The sequence below is a fragment of the Volvox carteri genome, assembly GCF_000143455.1.
Source record: "Volvox carteri f. nagariensis unplaced genomic scaffold VOLCAscaffold_19, whole genome shotgun sequence".
Taxonomy (NCBI): domain Eukaryota; kingdom Viridiplantae; phylum Chlorophyta; class Chlorophyceae; order Chlamydomonadales; family Volvocaceae; genus Volvox; species Volvox carteri.
In genome coordinates, this window is record NW_003307562.1 from 1,175,337 (window position 1) to 1,192,727 (window position 17,391).

A 17,391-nucleotide genomic window follows, 5' to 3' on the forward strand; every position below is an offset into this window, starting at 1 on the left:
GTTGGTTGCATCGACGTGGCTTTCTCAGGGCCAATAGTTGGGCCAGATTATTACACGTGTCTTCACAGGGCACGTTTTTCCTTTTTTTTTAGCAATAACGCTTACGTTATGACAACTCCCGTTACTCAGTTCAGCGCCCAAGATGTTTGCATCGGGATCGGGGTTGGTACCCGTAAAGTGTCCTTGAAGCTAGCCACGCTGCTTCTTATCGTATCGTTCTTAACATTAGTCGGATATTGCTCTCTGGCACCCATCGCGGGATGTAAATGAAAGTGTCCTGCCTCTTTCTTCCAGGCTACACATGCCAATCAGTTGTGCTAATGCCGTTTATCGGTAGTACGACCACTCCAGCCGTCGACGACTGTGCAGTAGGGCACCACGTCTTTCATAGTATTATTTATTGCCGTCCTTTGCAAAGTCTGTGCGATCTCATATAACCACATAGAGTAGGTATCGCGCTGAGGCTGCAAAACGGATCGCCTCTGGATGTGGATGGGGCCGCTTCTGTACATAGTTGAGATGCCGTATCATGCTTTGTGTTGACCAGCTGCAGAAGCCATCCATCGCCGTCGCGCGGTACAGCCATCATCACCGCACGCCTTTGTCAGCTTAAGGGAAGCCACATCCTATTCGTGAATTAGCATAACGCCCACGAAGGTGACTCGTCACGGAGCGACAACGCAGCATCTTTCCGTTTGCGTATGAGTGGCGTCGAAGGGAATCAGGCGCAGAAGCGCGCAATGGTGGGATTAGATATATGGTGGAGATGGAAATGGAAATGGGGTGCAGGAGAGATGTGTGCAGATGTGGATTATGTATCTACCTATGTATGTATCTCTGTATGTACAGCATGCACGTGTCACACGCACGTGCTAATAACGGTTCAGATTTACAAGGCCACGCGTGTACGGGTGTGCTAATTAGCAGAAAGAACCCCATATGACCACATCCATGACCAAGTCGTTCCCCGAGTGTAATAGTATGTGTAATCATAAGGTTGTGTTGTACATTTATGGATAGATGTGCGATCTGATGGAAAAGGCGAATAGTGACAATACACAGGGGGGGTCGGGTAAGGGGTTATTTGGGAGTGAAAAAGCGGAGTGGAGGCATCCCGCGGCACAAGGGGTGCGGACTTCCATCCAACTGCGTACGGAAGAAGACACGTCGGATTCATGTATGTGTACGACAGCGGCACCTCAGCCCCCTAACAAAACAGGGAATACTTGTGATGTTGTGGCAGGGAAGGATGTTGCCGCCGTCATGCTAAAGACAGACGCTTTAGGGCATGGAGATGGTCCCTCCCAAACGATTTCCATGAACATAGCTTGCTAGAAAGGCCAATGCCAGGAAGGAAAAAAATCAAACAGCAGCTGCTGTGGCAGGCAGACACATTCCTGTAGAAGAATTTTGACTTGAAGCTCGGACGACAGGCAAGCTGAATTCCTTTTTTCCTAGGAGTTTTAGTGGAATCGAGCCTTTCTGACACACTCCTGCCCGGAATGAATTCTGATGGAGGAAATTTTCTTACTGTGAATGTGATGTTATGTTAAGTTACAAGCTCGCGAGCGATCTTAAGACACTGACGAGCCATGCGGCTCATGGATCGCGAGTTATAGCGTAGTCAAAGAGAAGAAAGAAAATATACACCGGCACATCTTAAGCCCTGGGTTACGGTTGTCCGACACAAATTCCCGGGATGTCATAATAAGGCGTGGGTTCTGCCAGTCATCATCAAATCGCTCCTACAGATCTAAAATTGATCGGTTCGACGAAACGAATTTGATCTTCCCCTCTCCATCCAGGTCCGGGTGCAGCGCCGGGAAGTGCCCTAAGCACCTGAGACGTTTCAGGATGATGGCAACCCAGTTGGAGGCAATATAATCAGAACGTACTGCGAGACATATCTCTCATCACGCAAAACATTGCGAAACACAGTCTTCTTCGCAAGGATAACCCTGTTCCAAAAACGGTAAATGGAGCCCAGTGAAGGTGGAGGTTCCATTGATCAAGCTCCCTAGAAACGACACACGATTATCCGGTATCCTCCCTAACCCAGAGAGATGCTTTAGAAACGTGCGTTGCAGCTCGGCCATGCGATCCTCTAGAGACCTTTTGAAGTAGCGACCGCCCATGCGCGTCGGGTAGTCGTTCAACGACCTGGAGAATAAGCTGCGGTCCCATCACCTGGACTCCATAAGACAGAATGGATCATACTTGCACTTCAAAACATTTGAGCGCTATCTTAAGCAGAAACAGTTCTTTCCTACGCAATTTTGCCTTTGTATGTACGATCTGTGCCAGGCTGAGCCGCGGCCGGCGCTCGGCCAAGTCGAGTTCCGTACTTTTGTTCGACTGGTCTGCGGTCCATAGCGCAAAACCGCTGCCGCTTTGCGAGGTCGTGATCCGGCGTGCTCGTCTAAAGTCGCGAGGCCCAGTGCTCGGCAACTGTTGCTTAGTAAGCAGTCTTTCGTTGGCTTAGTTTATGTACTAAGTTATGGACTTTCAAAACAAGGACGAAACAGAAGGAACTGAGAGCCGCAGAAACCTACGGCGCACGTATGTTTGTACTTGTAACTCGCAAAACTTTTTCAATACTAGATTGTGCACAGTTTATATCCGGCAGCGGTAGTATTAGGACTACAGTCCTCCACCCAGCTGCTTCCATTTTCGCGGAAGCGACTGAGAGACCCATAGCCGCGCTTTACTTTTTTCTCGATAAATTTTTATAATTTATTTGAGTTATAAAATATGTTTTAACAAGAGGCAGGATTGAACCATAACTCGATACCATATGAAAGGAACTGGCTCCAGTTGGCGACTGGAGGAAGCATTAGTTCCTAACTTGCCCGATCTGCAGAGCCCGACATCAATCGCTGACTGAGAGACAAGGAAGAGAAGAATACTAAGCTTACAAATAATGGTGTAGGAATGCCTTAAATAGTCTGGCAAAGCCTTGCACGACACAGAGTCGTACCGATCAAAGCCAAACCATACGTACTCGGTAACGAACACAAATCCCTTACACTCCACACGTTTATTAAAGCTGGAATGCATCTGGGGGAGCTGTCGTACCGCATCTGGGAAAGCTGTCGTAATGCATTTGGGCAAGCTGTGACAGCGGAGAGGGGACCCAAACAGTAGCTGCTACGGACGTCAAGAAATGCAGGCTAAGCATCGCCAAGCATCAAAACGGGCATCTCCAGAGGCAAGCTGCTTCTGCTCGCGTCCGATAATAAGCAGGAATTAGGTGCGCGCTCCAAGACTACTTGGATGAGCTGGGACCTGGTGCGGACAGCTTGCTGAAGCAATCAACTGACGGCACATTAATGTCATGCGGTGGCATGGCGCCGCATCGATCAATGTGCATGTGCGGGGTATGTAAAATCCCATTCGCTCACTGCTGTCACGGTTATGACGTACGTGAAGAGGCCTATCTTCTTGTCAGTCAGTCATCACACGCCTCATGCTCCCGGAATCCCGGCGAAGATTACATAGCCCAGCGCATGACTATACACGTGCCAGGACAAGCTGGCCCACAGTTTGCTTCTGTGCTCTCATCTGCTTCATGGATCACACGCCCGCCGTCAGCGCGTCCACGTGCTTGCTCTTTCCCCTTATTCCTGTTGTGTGAAACGCAATGAAGTGTCTTTACTGTACTTTTGTGGCTAGGGCCGGCAGCACATAGCCCACACGGAAATGCCATGCGACCAGGCAGGGCCCCCAACGAAATTCTTTTAGCTGGCATGCGGGTATGCAACTGTATCCATGCGGCGGCACGGCGGTACAGGGTGGCAGCGCAGTGTGTTGTACGACAGGGTGGCACCACCGACTAGTAGATGGTAATGGGCTCTACGCGCAGAATGATATAAGATGAATACGCGTGGCGCCTCCTAATACCTTAGGACGCATGGAATAATTTTGGATCCAAATCAAGATTTAGATCCACAGGTGAAGATTGCCGCCAATCGATGAATCCATCCGGCAAGTCAGGATAAATCGATATTAATCGAATCGATAAGTACCAAAGTTGCAAAACGTTTTGCACAAAGCCGACGTACCCCGTTTGCAACTACCAATCCACTTGTGCCAAAGGCCTTCGCTGAGCAGAGGCTTGTCAGCCTATGTCACATGCAAAAAGCGCAGGCAATAACTCGCAAGAAGCAGCCATGAACCAAAAGCAATAATTCAACAACAATTTCGTATCATACCATGGTACTGTACGTGGCCACGTACAGTATAAGAGATGGGCAGGGGTGGACGTCTATGCGTGTCTGTCAGGGGGCAGCAAGGTGCCTAAACACATTTGCATTTAAGAGAAATGTGCTAACACTTGTTTCGGCGCTTCTTAATTACCGCACCGACGAAGCATGGGGGATCGGTTCGGCATCGGTTGTCCGTTGCCGAATTGTCGTGTGCGGTTTCTGAAGGTTTCTCGCTGAACCCGAGATCTCAATCATAAGCGATGTAACCTTTTAAGTTTGGCGCCATTTGCTGGTGATTTGCTATTTAAGGCCAAAACATAGGTGTTACCGTGGCGTCGTGCCAGTGCCAACTGTGTGTCATTAGCCTTCAAATTGAGGCTTGGGCCGGTCCTTTGTAAGCAGTTTGGGCGCCTTCTACTTCGGCGTTGCATCCTTCTTCGTTCGCGCTACTGCTGGCTCCGGCCGATTCAGCTGGAGCGCAAGCCCCCCACGAATATGTCCGTATCTGCTTCGGTCGAGCACTTAGTGTAAAAATCATCACAGTACAGGTTTTATATTTAGTTCTACGTCATGGACGTACTCGCAGAGCTGTTAGGCATGAAACCCAACAACAACGTCCGGTCACAAACGAATTAAAACCAGGTTGGTCGGTCTTATGTACTTCAGAATCGAGCCGTATCCCTTAGTCCCAACCTACAAAAATCTACCATCTGTTCGAGCCCAGATTTGAATACTTAACCGGTTCCTCCTTTCGTGAACTGCCCGAGGATGCCCGCGACCGCTCTGGACTGCACGCAAGCCATGCGCTAGGTTGCGTGGTTATGTCATTGAGCGCGATACGCTGGCTCACTTAGATATTTGTAAAAGCTATTTTTAATGTAAGTATTTTCAAAAGACATTCAGGAGTTTGTTGTGGAAGCTGCCCATGTGCCGCTGCAGGTATGACACATATGGATCCGTACAATACTTCCTTAACCGTGAGCCGAACAAAAAATGTAGTCATGTTAATACAGAGGTAGAAGGACTGGTTCAAAGCATCAGTTTATCGTTACAAGCTGTTCGACTGCGCACGATTAAACCGGGGCGCGTTTCAGCGATTAGATGCGACTGTATGTCAAATCCCAGCTTAACGTAGGTTTCAGACATTTATTACACATCTCCTGAGAACACAGGTGTCGTACACAGGCAGATGCCTTTTGCCACGGCTTTGTAAGCGGCTGTGAGGCTTCAAGGTAGGTGGTTGAAGTGGGAAGGCAAATCCTCGTGACCTTGCTTATGTTTTTGTCTTTGCGCATTTGCAGGCTGCCATGCTGCGAGGAGCGGAGCGATATGCGTTTTGGCGATGCCTTCTCTTGTATCTCTCAACAAGTGCTTTGATTACATCAACTAAATCTCTTTCGACTTGCGTTTTTAGCTTCCTGGGTGCACCCAGTTCGGGTGATCTAGGGGAACCCGGTTCGGGCGACCGCCATTTGCAACTGCGCCCGGAATCTTCTTGTAGCTGCACGGAATTCCCACCTAGTTCCAAGAATGTCTCAATACATTACTCCGATGGAAATGAAAACCTCGTCCGCGTATGTGGCCCTTTCGGAGTTGCTGGCGGTCCGACTGGTAAGCTGCTCGCGCTGTGCGAATACGGTGCAATTTCTTTCCAGTCCTCTGTTCCACTCAATGATACATAATCACCTCGCAGCTGGGGTAGCATTGACAAGGGTGAATAGGTGAGGTGAGGCAAGTGGATTGATGGGATGGCTGGGTGCTGCTCGTCGAGTGCCTGGCCTGCGTACTTTTTTGGAACCCAAAACTGAGGAAAGATAGGGAACGACTGCGTGTATACATGTGTTTGGATGACTGTGAGGCCAGGGGGGTTAGCTACGAGGGGGCGAGGGATCTGGAGGTTTCACCTGTCCCAACCCATGTTCGTTATCTACTTTGTCGCATGCCATGCAAGTTTGCATGTTTGCCGTCGGGAGCGAGCAGCTGTGGGGCAAACCAAAGCCTTTGGCATTCGTCCAGGGAGGTGTTAAGGTGTTAGCTGACATGTGAACTCCAAGCCTTGAAAGGAACAAACCTCGGGGCACACCTAGTTTTAAAACCTGGAGAGTTGTTACATGTTGCCTTTCTAGGACCGATTCCGTTGATCAATAATCCGTATCAACGGCGAAAGCTTGAATGCTATCTGGGCATAAGTTTGAAGATCTTTCAGTTCCAGTCAACGGTGGCATTAGTAATGTCAGCACGGCGCGGATGCAACCGTTCATACGCCTGCCTTGCCTGCATTACTTTCTTAACAGCTAGCATGCCATTTTGTTCGTAAAATTTCCCGTCAAGCACGAGCAAATCGCGCTACATCGTGTGTCGCAGTGGGTAAGTTGACGAACCATGGCCTAATTAGCTCTCTCTGTCATTGTTGCCCTGAACGCGTCTTCCTGTTGTTGCTTCTTTCCTCCTTTTGTGTGGCTATTACTGCGCCTATTCCTTGTTGCTTATTCTTCAGGATATACAATTGCACGTTTTGCTGTTGCTTGTTTCGTCTTCCTCTGCTAGCTAGCTAGTAGCTACACGATGCAGCAAGGGATATGCTTCCATGCCGCTTGCCAGGCGGGCTTCCCTGCGTTAGACGGACTGTCTGATGTATTTATTATCTGTCCGTTCCCTTGGGGAGCGTGGCTCCTTTGCACTTGGCTTGACGTGATGGTTCCCTTGCAATTCGCTTCTTATTTTATTAGCCTAGATTTGGTAAAGTTTTCGATCACATGTGTAGGCGACGCCCGTATACTTAGTGAGGACCATCCGCATCTATCCTGAGAATAGCTATCTGTTCTCTCGCTTCACGGGCCCCGGGCCAACCTGCCTAGCATGGCTCCATGGATGGTCTCCTTCGCGCGAAACCCCACCCGCGTCAGCATGCATGCGTGGCCACTTGTTGTGTCATAACGACGCCGTTGTACGGTAAACCGTTACAACAGAGCTCATTATTATGGTTGGCGAATGCCCTGCGGTGCAACTGCCGTGTCGGACCTGGTATCAGTAGTGTTGCATTGGTATCGCGGCACGGTTCGCGATTGCTATGGTTATGAACTCTGTAACGGCCCTACCGTGCGCTGTTCAGCCTGGCGGTGAGGAAGTATGTAGTCAGTTTGCAGAAATGAGAAGTGTCTATAGACTATTTATGTTCAGACCTATCTATTATACATATCATGGCATGATCTATAGACCATTCTATCTATACCATGAATATATATACAATCAGTTTCTTAATCGTATCTATTATGCGATGGCCCTTTTTTCTGAACATTAAATTATTTAGAGGCAGATCTCTAGAAGATGTTCATGTGTGCTGCCCAGCCGACTGTATGTGTGAACCCCGCCTCTGCATTATTGCAGCAGCAGCCAGCCAAGCAAACCATGTCCCCGCCCGAACAACGATGCACGGACTATGCGTATGTACATACGACACGTAGATTTGGTCCTGACTGGAGTTTGCAGTTACTTCCTGGTTGCATTGGACGAGACACTAACTCTGGAGAAACGGGAACCGTACAATCTGACAATAATGGACGACAAACGCTGTGACAAAAAACTGTGCAACGACGAGATGATGTGCAACAGCGAAATATACGAATGTAAAAACACCTAGAAGGTCGCTCGCCCTAGAGCGTTAGCACCGTAATGACCTTGACAAAATGAATGCGTGCACTGCCCCTGCTTCATTCTTCCCGGCATGTAGATGCTGGAGGCAACGACACCATAAGCCTAACGTTCAGTGGCGGCGAGGGGCTGGTGGTGGATGGCTCTCTGTTACCCACACCCACAGCTGCCAACTTGAACCTGGCAGCAGCCAACGGCCGCACCTTCCCGTTGCTGCGCTTTTACAAGGTTAACGGCTTGGTGCTCCGAAACCTTATCTTTCGGGATTTGGACATCTCGGCACCCCTCATTCTTATCCAGGACTGCACGAACGTTACAATCCAAAATGTGACCCTATTGCGGGTGGCAGACGTGAGAGATGCATCATCGCCATCACCATCCCCCCCTTTCGCGGTATCACCGCCATCGAAACCACCAACTGCTCCGGTAGGTGTTGACATCCAAGGCCAGGGACACCAGGCAAGATATGCTGATGGAGGACAGTTTGGTGGTTTCCTTGTGGATTCGCAGTCGCTGCTATGAATGAGTTATCGTGCAGCTGCTTATCATGGATTCCAAATCACTGTGATTGGTTCTTCCGTGCTGTACGGCATTAAGATAGGCGTCTCAGCCTTTAGCTGGTGCAACCTAACTATTGGTAAGATGCAATAGGTAGAGCAAACCCTGTACTATGTCTCGGACAACACCAGGCAACCAGCAGAGACACTCGCTCCCCTGACCCTGAGCTTGCTGTTCTGTAAAACGTTTATTCCCCTCATGCAGGGCCACGCGGGTGCGGTATTTGTTTGGGTACTCTTTTATTAGCTAATATGCTATAGCTATTGTGCCCACTTTCGCGACTTTTCGACTTGCGTGCATAGAATATGTATAATCGTGAGCTATGAAGTATATCGGGGGTTTGAACACATGGTCGTTCGTTCCTTAGGGACCGTACGATACAAGCAGCGGAACTGTTCCATCTTGCATGGCAGCAGCTGTGGTGTATGCCTTTTCATGGGCTGGTACATGTCCTTGCACGGGTACTTTTCGAATAGAGGGGCAGTGGCGCCAACCTATTGGCTCCGCCAATCTCATTTCGTCCCCGTATTCATGCATGCGCGCCGCGCCTGCCTCTGCATGCAGCCTGGGGAACCATCAACGTCCCGACTGCAATCACAACTGGGGAGTAATTCAATGGCGAGAAGCTCTGCCGGCGGTAATGACGGTGGCGCGCTGCTGCCTAGCGATTTATCATCCATAGGCAGCCACGGCGGGGCAATTTGGCTACAGAGCGTTTCGGCAGCACGTTTGGAAAATCTTGACATCACATTTTATCGTCACAACTCGTCTTACAGTAGCTTGCACGGCCTGCTGATAGCAGCTAGCCGGAACATCTCAGCCTCTGGGATTCACGTCTACGGCTTCGATGCTTTTTTGGCTGCTGCTGTCCCAGAGACCGCAGACTCCAGGGCTGTGATGATTGAGGGAACCGCTGACGTATCGGTGCTCAGTATGAACTGCAGCTTGAGTAAGGCTGCCTGCGGCCCATGCTTGGCAGCGATCGACTCGTCCCTGATTATCGTGTCCAGCAACTTCTCAGGCAACGGTGCGGAAGGCTGCACAGGTGGTGCTGTGTGTCTCAAGTCGGAGCAGACTGGCATCGAGTCGAAGGCAACGCTTTTGGATACCGTTTTTAGTAACAACACAGCTGGACAAGGAGGAGGTAGGCGAAGAAGTAAAATCGGAGGGCGGGTATATAGAAGCGGCTGCATGCATGTTATGCCGCCGGGTGCGGTGCTAATTACACGCAATAAATTGCTATTTGGTGGTATACTCCCCTACACAGCTAATTGGATTGCACATATATATCGCGCACCTGTATCCGCCGACGTTGCTTGGGGCGCACTTTCTGCTGCCGCCGGCCTGCAGCTGCGTGCGTGGCGGCGCCCGCGGCAAGCTATGATGCTATGACGCACGTCAGGCAATGTATATATAGGCACGACAGGCAGTATATACATGCTTATTTATATTTGCATGTAACCCATAAACGTATATATTTTGTCATATAGTAATATTATATACATATTACCCGCATTCATATTATACAAACTCAACTCATTATATATATGTATATATGTGATGTGTATGTATGTATGCATAGGGTTGCTCGGCTTAACCGTAATGGTTCCATTGTTTCATACACCTATACTTTATCGTAAGCCTAACATGTAGCCATTACGCCGGCTATCGGAAAGCGCGTCAGTCCCTGTAAGACAAGGCGGGATTTGTGGCCACAAGCGAGATTTGAATCTTTTTAGGTCGGCGGGGCAAAACTGGTATAGAGAGCAGCAGCCTGGACGGCCCCGCTCTTTATAGTCGATTAGTTCCGGGCGCCACGCCCCGCCGGCTCGGTGGTGGCCATATGCCGCGGTCAAATGCACAGCCGGAGGGGTGCGTGGGGGAAGACGTGTGGGACCACAGGGTTTGCGAACATTCCAGCAGGTGACGGTTTTTCATTCGGGAGGCTGCTGCAAAGACGTATGAGCGGCACAGGTCGTTATCTGAGTGGCTCCAACTGCTAAATTGCCAGCTTCGCTCTACACCTGGGCTCACGGCCCCGGGATGGTAAAGTTACCATTTCCTTTTTACCTTATGTAGTGATCATGCTATAACACTGCTAGCTCTGCCAAGCACGTTCTGCATATGCATGCATGCCAGTAGCTCCGGGCTGTGGGTTATCGAGTGCCGTACGGTTTTTAGGTTCTTGAGTGTAGAGAGTTGCCCCGTGTGCATGTGTATGTACGCAGCAATCGCTCTGCTGGCGGGAAGTGATGGATACGGCCCCCTCGTGGAGATCAGACATAGCTTGTTTGACGGAAACCGTGCAACTTCGCAAGGCGGCGACGTCTACATTTCCGAGGGCAGCAGGCTTTTTGTCCATTCATCTGCATTCAAGTATAGCAGCACCCCTGCAGGAGATGGCGGATGCGTTTGCGGAATTGCAGCCCAAGCTTCGTTCTTTAACTCCAGCTTTACTGGATGCACCGCAAGGAAGGGCGGCGCGCTCTGGTTCGAAAGCGTAAGTGGGTGATGCGCAATAATCGTTATATATGCTCGGTTTACGCAGATACACACAGGAACACACACACACACACACACACAACTTGAGACACGAAACCGGAAAGAACCGTGGGCGCGCGCGCGCGTGTGTGTGTGTGTGCTGTTATCTAGTGGTCTCCAGAATCACGAAGGGTAGAGAGCCAGCGGGCCAGCTGGCCGTGCACTGCACTGGGCGTGTAGTAGCTGGACGCTGAAAAGATGCGGGCAGAGCGCCGTAGCGCGTAATTTCAGACGATATGCACGCCGTACTGTACGACAGCTACTACAGGGCGGAATCGAACATTTAAAGCAGGTTCGGCGACACCAGATGCCGCGGAGACGCCATCAAGGGACAACCGAGAAAACGGAAGCAAGAAGCGAGCGCGAACTGATAACTGGTCACACCGAATTTTCCTCAAAATGCGCCTGTGGGCCCTACGCCCGCTCCCTTAGCAAACCAATTCTCGAAGCGGGTGATTTTGAAGTGGTCGAATCCTTCGTGCACGGGCGGGAGCTATCGTCTGCTTGGCTTGGTGAACGTCCCGTCAGGTGGGGGCCTGATTGCAAATCCGAGGCTCGAGCCTCACTAGCCTGGACCGTGATATTGTTGTATACTGGGCATATCACGGGATCTGCATCCGCCGATCGATACTTTTCTGAAGCCGTGGCAAAACAGATATATAGGGGTAATATACCGCGATAGCGTCGGTTTGCTATTCCCGGCAGGTGATGAGCCCACCTTTCTTTGTTAAGCCCTGGGTGCCTGCCTACACCCTTAATGAAACACAGGTTGATGAAGCGCCTATCTCAAATATTGTGGTGGATGAATGTGTCTTTACTGGCAATAGAGCTGATAGCACTGGCGGCGGTATAGCAGCAGTTGCGGACCACTCGGATGGCGTAAGTACCCGTTTGCGATAAATGCATTTGATTTGGACAGAATATTCTGATGGATTATTCCTTGTCTTCCTGAGTATCCTTATTGTTAGTGCCTGTTACTTGTCGTCGTTGCGTCCTCATCACTTGCTTTTTACGTCGCATGCAATTCCTCTGGCTTCTGTAGGCAGCCACACATGCAGCTATATTCTTAGATCGGACAAGTGTTAACAAAAAGCTCTTGAATGGCCTGCAGGCGCTGAGGTTAAACCTCACCATTTCCAATTCAGACTTCACGGAGAACGTCGCTGTTGAACATGTAAGTAACGCCTTCGTGTTTTTCTTACCATTGATTGGAGCTGCAAAATGGAAAGTCGCAAACAAACACCTAACTGTATTGCGCTCCCTTTCCATCCTTGTGGTGCGACCAATTGGACTCGGGTGATCCATGATGCCGTACGTATGTCAAGGGCGGAGCTGTGTCGCTTGGTGCCAAGGTAAAGCCGAAATCACATGGCAGTTACAAATGCAAGCTTTTACTGGGAACATTGGCGTTCAATTTTAAACCTTAATTCGTAGGAAATGGATTTAAAAGTAGCATGGGTATGTTGTACTTGCGGACGTCGTTGTGCACCGTTTTACACCTTTACCCTCTGAGGTCTGTCTACACGCTTATTCCCCGCCTCCATTTACAGCAAAAGTGCTGGCTGCATTGTTTGCCTGCGTAAATGTTTGGTTGCTATCGGTGTCTGCAGCTATATCGTGTCTCTGTGGCCACGCAGGATGCAACAGGGGGCGCCCCCAGCGGGGTCGTAGCATCTGCACGTCTGCGCAACGTGGACTTCAGGGGAAACATGGTCGACACTGGCGACAGTGGCGCACTGTATGCTTCCGGATGGGATGTTAGCTTGGATGGCGGCGAATTTACACAAAATATGAAAGGCTGGTCATCGGATAACAGCCTAGGCGGCGCAATGTCCGTCCGCAACTGCCCCATGGCAATCCAAATCAGCAACGTAGGTGTCGTGATGCAGCGCTGTTGGGACTAAACCGCGGACGACGGCCCGTCCAGGGGAAAGCATATAAATTATAGTTATATATCGTAATTTTTGGTTTTCTGAGTTTTTCGAAGAAGAACATGGTTTTCTGCAGTACACGATGGGCGGGCGTTGTTTGGTTCTGGAGCGGGTGAACTCCTTTTGAGTCACAAAGCGTCTGTATTTGTTATCTTTCGGAGGACATGTAGCGCTACCGAACGTGCTGACTTTGGACTTTACGGCCTATTCGTGAGGCATTAAAGAATAAAATCATATAAATAATAAAAAGGATAGCACAAAATATATTACACGTACTATACTTTATCTTATATTTTAATTCATTTTGGATTTTTTGTATTTTATAAATTACTTTTCATGATTTATTTATATATATTGCATCCTAGCTACCGTTCATCTGACGCCGAGCGGGAGCATGCTTCGGCGTCAGGGTTTCTAAAATGATGATATCTGCATTGCGCGATGTCCGATTGCACATCCCGCCCGTGACGCATGTGCGGGCTGCGCAGGTCAAGTACCAGGAGAACACCGGCATCTACGGGGGGGCACTTGGAGCCGACTGGTGCAGCTTGACTCTACGGAATGTCGAGTTCACCCAAAACAGCGCAGACACTGACGGAGTAAGTGCACGCCGACGTACCTGGCTATGGCGGGATAGACACGCTGCCAAGCACATGTAGTGCTCACATGACATGAAGAATGCATGGGGCTTAACCACGTAAGTCTCGTCGGTTAGGTGGTCAGTCAACGGATTTGCCGTATTCAGTTCACACTAACCTGCTTCCCACCTGCCTAAATGCCATGCTGCTTCAAAGTCCTAACTGTCCCACAAATTTAGATCTCATGGGTTAGCGTGGCTCAGCGTTGTTAATTACTACCCACCCAACCCATGTATACACACACCAGCGCGGCGGTTGTCCTTAAGATGGTCCCATTTCATTTGTTGCTGTGCAACATTCAGGGTGGCCTCTACGTGGGATGCATCTCGTCTTGGGGGACTCAAGGTCGAGACAAGAGTGCATATACGCATATCCTGACCAACGTGACGTTCAAGGGCAACTCCGCTGGGATTGGCAGCGGGGGGGGCCTTCTGGTACGTATGTACAACAAGCAAGCAAACACCCAGATTGTTGTGCAGACCCATAGATCCAGCAGACGACACCGCTGTGTGGGCTCAGCCGAGTGCTTAATAATCTTGCGCCCATGCTCACCCGTATGCGAGTAGAGGAGGCTGCTGGACAGGTGCATACATAGATATTGCCGGCGCATCGATACAAGCGCGGAACCACAGCTGTGGCGTGCGGGTTAGATGAGCGTGAATGAGGCATGGAAAGGCAGCAACGATATAAGGCAGCTGGTTGTCGCTGACGCCCATGCAGCTGTGAGCCAGAGGCAAAACTTCAAGTGCCTTCTCACGGTCCGAACAAAAAACTACCGGCACGCCTGCTGTATGTTTTGTATGCACGCAGGTCGATTGTGGCAACATCACTATGACGGACTCGAGCCTGACTGAAAACTCAGCCTTCACTGTAAGTGCATGAATGCCTGAGCCAACACGTGAGATGTCTGCCTAGTTACCTGTCTAGTAGCTATCGGCACACACATGACCGTTACATGCGCACTACTATGTAAAGCGCACTCCAAACAGCAATCTCGAAAGGCCTTTTCGGCGACAAGCTCGCGATAATAAGAAACACAAGATGGCCAGCAGGCAAACCTCATGCCGGCGGGTTATTTAGTTAAGAGGGCGATCGCACAATGTTATAGGCATATATACTAAGCTCAGTAGGAAACTGCTGATACCATGCCACGTACCTAGCTGCTGAGGATGGTTAGGAAGCTAAAACAAGGTGACTTCAGACATTATCGCTGCATTTAAGAAGATATACATACATGTATCAGACATGTATATACATTCCACATGATGCGTTACTCGTTGGTTGTTTCAGTTATCTTCACGCTTCTGCGTGAAAACTCTGGTTATATTAGGAGCGAAAGGGTCTATCTCGTCTGTAAAAAATCTCAAGACATACGGACGCATGTGCTGCAATTATCTCACATCTGTCGTATATATAGGCAAGGTTTTACGTGCCACGGGCAAATGTCGATTTAGCTGTAGTGTCTGGCGGGCCAATGTGATGAACCCTCTGCGTGTTGACGGGGAAGCATTGATACATTCGGCCGTCGCCAGAAGCCGGGGCTTACTAGTGTCATAACTGAAATGGCTGGCTTGCAAGTACATCAAGCCTGCATGCAAATTTGCATTCAAGCGGCCTTGTGTCACGTATGTGTGTATGTGTGTGAACGTTGCAAACATCTGACCGGGCCTGACACTGGCCAGGGGCTGCTGCCCAGCCCCAACGGAAAGGCCGCCTAAGCTCTCTCCCGCGGACGGGAGAGGGCCGTGAGGGGCCTCTGTCCCCTCGTAAGAAGCCGAGAGCCGCAGGTCCGCTAGATCTGCTCTCCTCCCCCCCGGTGGGAGGAGTCGCACGCGCGCACGCTCTCACGAGTCAAGTCTCCATCACGCGAGTTCGCGCACTGAGCCTGAAACACGAAAAAGACTCCCCTCCATCCCCGGCCTGATCCGGCTCTTTTGATGAGGGTTCACAAAGACAGCGGAAAACCTGCGGGTCTGTACAGCTGTACAGACCCTACCCATCCCTACCACGGCACGCGGCCCTATTAGAAAGCTCGGTCTCTCACCCAATTCTCCATGGCGGGGGACCGGGCGGGGTTCAAGAAATTCGTACTAACTACCTTTCGAGCACACGCGACGGGAGGCGGGCACGGACTAGGCTATCAGCTATCAGCTCACCGACGGGCTAGGGATGCCTCAAGGCAGCACCACACCAACACAACCCACACAGCGTCACCCAGTCTCTCTACAGCCACCCCCTTCGCCCTTCCAAGCCCTACACCAGCGACCTCTCAAAATCCTCCCACTGCCCCTGCCTTGGCGCAACCTGTGGCGAGGTGGCGAGCCTTCCCCCTCGAAAAGCCCTATACCCAGACCCAGCAAAGAAAAAGCCTCAGGCCTATCCCCTGTGTGTGCGCATAACATCTGGTATTCCGTGCTCGGTGTATGCTGCTCGTGTTTCCGTGTAACCTTGTAGGCCGGCGGCATAAAAGTAGCTCCTCCAATGGTTGTGGTAAGTAAGCGATGTTTGTGTGTGTTTTATTTGGGTTGTACCGTAGGACATATCGTCAGAAATGGTGCCATAATGACAACGCTTGACTTTCTTGAGCTTTGAGGTGATGGTGGCCTGCCGATTGAGGGGACATGCATGCTCACCCGCGCAATTATTAGAGCATCGATAACCACCCATTCGGTTATACACATGCATGTGTTCAGTCGTCCACACCCAGCGAGGCCGCACGCCTTTCGTCTCCACTCCCACCCCTCTACTAGCTAGCGTCAAACGTGCGGTGGCCCCAGCCCATCTGCTCCGCTAGCTTTATGAATTGACGCTGAAAAGCCTGACTGAAGCTTCTAGTCATAGACAAATCTTCACATGCTCTGAAAGGCGCCCTGAAATGTGCTTCAGGTAAGCTGAAGGGCTTCAAGTCGATGGACTTGTTCCGACAGGTTTTTTTTGGTGCACCACTACTGAGCTAACATTGGCCATACGTATTCGCTCATGCTGGGATATATACAGCATGCGTGTCCCTGGCTCTCATCATATGCCTACGTGCTTTACATGACAACGCAACGGATGTGTTTGTATCGGGCCTTTGTAAATCTCCGTTCATGCACCTCTGGATGTATGGCTGCCGCGGGTATTCCGCTGGCTGGGTGAATCGGTGTTAACACTTGGTCGTGTGTCTGTTGTGGTGTGGAAATCCGCTGTCACGCCATATGACGTGCTAACAGACATAAGAAATGCGGATGGATCACTAATCCGCCGTGTGCAAGCTGTTAACTGGGCCGCGAGTTTGCTAGCCAGCTGCAGGTTCTCCTCCACGTCATGTATCGGCTTACGTTGAATGCATACGCACATACATATAAAACGGCAATCGGCTGGCGTCGAACGCTATGTTCGGCAGCAGGAAGCATTGTATAATCCTAAATGTCTGATGTCTGATATGCCTTCCCTCGCGTATGCATAGGTTGGTGGGAAAGCTTCACATGCCGTTTTACGCGGAGTACGTTTTACGAGAAACAATGCCAATTCCAAAAGTGGTGGGCTTCATGCTAGCGATGTGTACTTAACCTTGGAGAAGGTGGACTTTGTGGAGAATTACTTGACAATTGACGCGACGCATGGCGGCGCCATGTACGTCGCAAGATGCCTAGACGCCGTAGACATTCGAAGTGTAAGTGGTTTCGGCGGTGCCGAGTAGTGACGGGTGTATCGCACGCTTTGCTTTCCAATTCTTTTTGCGCAATTGTGAAGTCTGACAGGAAAGCGGGCTACGGTTGTCGCCATACCTGGGTCGGGCGGCTACTCATTCATGGTGGCCAACAGTATTACATACTGATTACGTAATCAAACGTCAACAACCCCAGTTGTTGATAATAGCACGCA

General features: G+C 50.3%; 1 protein-coding gene across 1 annotated transcript; it reads left to right on the forward strand.

Moving 5' to 3' along the window:
• Window positions 1-7,196: 7,196 nt before the first annotated feature.
• VOLCADRAFT_91056 (uncharacterized protein) lies at window positions 7,197-17,206 on the forward strand (the record flags this gene model as incomplete). Its single annotated transcript, XM_002950501.1, has 15 exons — window positions 7,197-7,324; window positions 7,593-7,831; window positions 7,936-8,282; window positions 8,979-9,558; window positions 9,765-9,811; window positions 10,643-10,914; window positions 11,388-11,483; window positions 11,783-11,834; window positions 11,998-12,129; window positions 12,593-12,826; window positions 13,375-13,485; window positions 13,827-13,958; window positions 14,335-14,394; window positions 15,979-16,014; window positions 16,973-17,206. The coding sequence occupies 15 exons, from the start codon at window positions 7,197-7,199 to the stop codon at window positions 17,204-17,206; spliced, it is 2,700 nt and encodes an 899-aa protein (XP_002950547.1).
• Between the last annotated feature and the right edge of the window lie 185 nt (window positions 17,207-17,391).